General features: G+C 57.7%; 1 protein-coding gene across 1 annotated transcript; it reads left to right on the top strand.

Moving 5' to 3' along the window:
- Positions 1-48: 48 nt before the first annotated feature.
- LOC121355259 (fasciculation and elongation protein zeta-1-like) lies at positions 49-2257 on the top strand (the record flags this gene model as incomplete). Its single annotated transcript, XM_041470534.1, has 4 exons — positions 49-336; positions 714-794; positions 1184-1259; positions 1752-2257. Coding segments are annotated over 4 exons (837 nt in total), but the record flags the coding sequence as incomplete, so codon positions are not given.
- Between the last annotated feature and the right edge of the window lie 358 nt (positions 2258-2615).

Raw genomic sequence — 2615 nt, 5'->3', positions numbered from 1 at the left:
CCGGGCTGTAAGTCCCTCCAGCCCCTGTTCGGGCTGTGCCGGACACAGGCGCTCTCTCGGGCAGGGCTGGGCCGGCTGTCGGCGCGGGAGCTGCTGGCGGCCGCGGGCCGGGCGGAGGCGGCGAGCCGGGCGCTCTCGGCCGAGCTGGTGGCGCAGCTGGCGCGGCGGGACGAGCTGGCCTTCGAGAAGGAGGTGAAGACGGCGTTCATCGGGGCGCTGCTGGCCGTGCAGGGCGAGCAGCGGGAGCAGCGGGAGGCAGCCCGGCGCCGCCGCAGGGACAAGGGGCTGAGCCTGCAAGGGGCGCGCTCCGAGCGCGGCAGCAACATGCCCCGCAAGGTGGGCACGGACCGGAGCGGGGCTGCCCCGGGTGGGCTGGGAGGGTTGGGGGACCTGGGGTCTGGATGGGGCAAGGGGATGAGGGTTGGGATGGGATGGGATGGGATGGGATGGGATGGGATGGGATGGGATGGGAATAGCGACAGGATGGGGCAGAGGGGCATGGGAAGGACACAGCACAGGGACAGGGGGAATGCAGGGATAGGGGGACTTGGAGCAGGGACACAAAGGGATTTGGGATGGGTATGGAGCAGGGTGCTGGGATCTGGGCAGGGTGTGGGAGTCAGGGAGTTGTGGGGGACGCTGGTGGCAGAGGAGGTGCCACGGGTGATGTCGCTGTCCCCGGGAGGTGACAGGGTGACACGCTGTCCCCCCAGCGCTTCAGCATGGAGGGCATCTCCAGCATCCTGCACTCCGGCCTGCGCCAGACTTTTGGTCCTACCACCAACGAGAAGCAGGTGCCCCTTTTCCCCCCCGCAAAAATTGCCCAAATCTGTTTGTTTTTGCTCCTCCTCCCTGCACTCCCCATTCCCCTGCATGCCCCCACCCCCTGTTAAAATCTTTCTTCATTTTACAACACTGCTCTATCCCCTACACCCTGGTAACCCCTCTTGAAAAAATTAACTGTTTTCACCCCAAAAAGTTCTCCCTGAGGAGGGATGGATTTGGGTGGAGTTTGCAGCACCCAGTTAGTTCAGCACTCCCCAAAACATCTGCAGATTAAATGCAATTGCAGGAATTTTGCAGAAATACTCTATTTTTGCACAAATTTGTCTCAAGGTGATGCAAAAACCAGGCAGTTTTGTGCCATCTGGGTGTTTTCTTGGGGTGGCTTTTGTTTTTGCAGTACCTGAACACGGTGATTCCCTATGAGAAGAAGGGCTCACCACCCTCTGTTGAGGACCTGCAGATGCTCACCAACAGTGAGTATTCATTCAAGCTGCTGGTTTGGGTCAGCATCACATGTTTTGGGGAACACAAAGGCACATTTTGCTTTGCTTCAGTGGCTGCAGTTTGGGGTATCATTGCAGCACAACTAATTTGGGGAATTTTTTGCATCATTGCAGCATGGGCAATTTAAAGTGCTACCACCCACGTTGCATCATCATTGCAACAAACCCACCTGGTGGGGAAAATCCCTGGTTTGCATCACTGCAGCACTGCTGGTTGGCAGCCAACGCCTCCCCCCAGTTTATTCTCCTTATACCAGGGTTGGTTTGGGGGTAAATCACCCATTCTGCACTGCCACAGATTGGCTAATTGGGGATGAAAGTCCTTTTTGTGTGGGTGTTCCCAGGCCTGCTGCATAAATTGTATGGGGAAATTGTATGGCAACTGTGGGGCTGGTTTGGGGGGGAAAAAGGGACATTTGGGGGGCAGCAGAGCCAGGCTCACAGCTTTGCTCTCCCTCACAGTCCTGTTTGCCATGAAGGAGGGGAATGAGAAGGTGCCCACTCTGCTCACGGATTACATCCTCAAAGGTACCTGCTCCCCCCTGCCTGCCCTGGGCACCCCTCGTGCATCCTCCACTCAGCTCCTCTGCAGCTCTGTGCCTCCACCACAGATCCCTCTGCATCCTCCTGCCTCTCCACTGCATCCTTTGTGCATCCTTTGCCCATCCCTCTTGCAACCTCATTCATCCCTTTTGCATCTCCTGTGCATCCTTGAGGAATCCCAGATAAATCCTGTGGCATTCCTCCTGCATCCCTCATGCATCTCTGCTGCATCCTCCACACATCCTTCAGGAGTCCTGGATGCATCTCCTGCACATCCCTCAGGCATTCTTTGTACAGCTCTCCTGTCCTGAGACAGCTGTCTGTCTCACACACACCTCTGGAGGTGCCTGTGCAGCTTCCTGCCCCACTCTGGGGCCCATCTGCTTCATCCACACAGCCTCATCATCCTCTGTGCACCCTCCCTCACCCCCCCTCCCCATCAGGCACCTTCCTCTGCCTCCCTTGGGCATCCCATCCATCTTCTTGCATTTCCTGGGCATCCTTGTGCATCCCTGTGCATCTCCCACACCCCTCTTGTCCATCTCTTGTGCATCCTCCTGAGTCCTCGTGTGTCCTTCGTGCTCCTCCTGAGCACTGCTGTGTGTGTGCATTCCTTGTGCATCCCTTTCATCTTCCTCCTGCCTCCCATGTGCAGCCTCGTGCAGCTTTTCTGCATCCTCATGTGCCCAGGTGCCTGATTTACACTCGTGCAGCCTTTCTGCTCCTGAACCCTTGTGCATGTGGGGCACACTCCTGTGTCCTTGTGCCCTCCTGGCTGTCCCT

This window comes from Pyrgilauda ruficollis, unplaced genomic scaffold (assembly GCF_017590135.1).
Source record: "Pyrgilauda ruficollis isolate IOZ18807 unplaced genomic scaffold, ASM1759013v1 scaffold2471, whole genome shotgun sequence".
Classification (NCBI taxonomy): domain Eukaryota; kingdom Metazoa; phylum Chordata; class Aves; order Passeriformes; family Passeridae; genus Pyrgilauda; species Pyrgilauda ruficollis.
The sequence above is the reverse complement of the archived record's forward strand: the minus strand, read 5'-3'. Positions and strand labels throughout refer to the sequence as shown.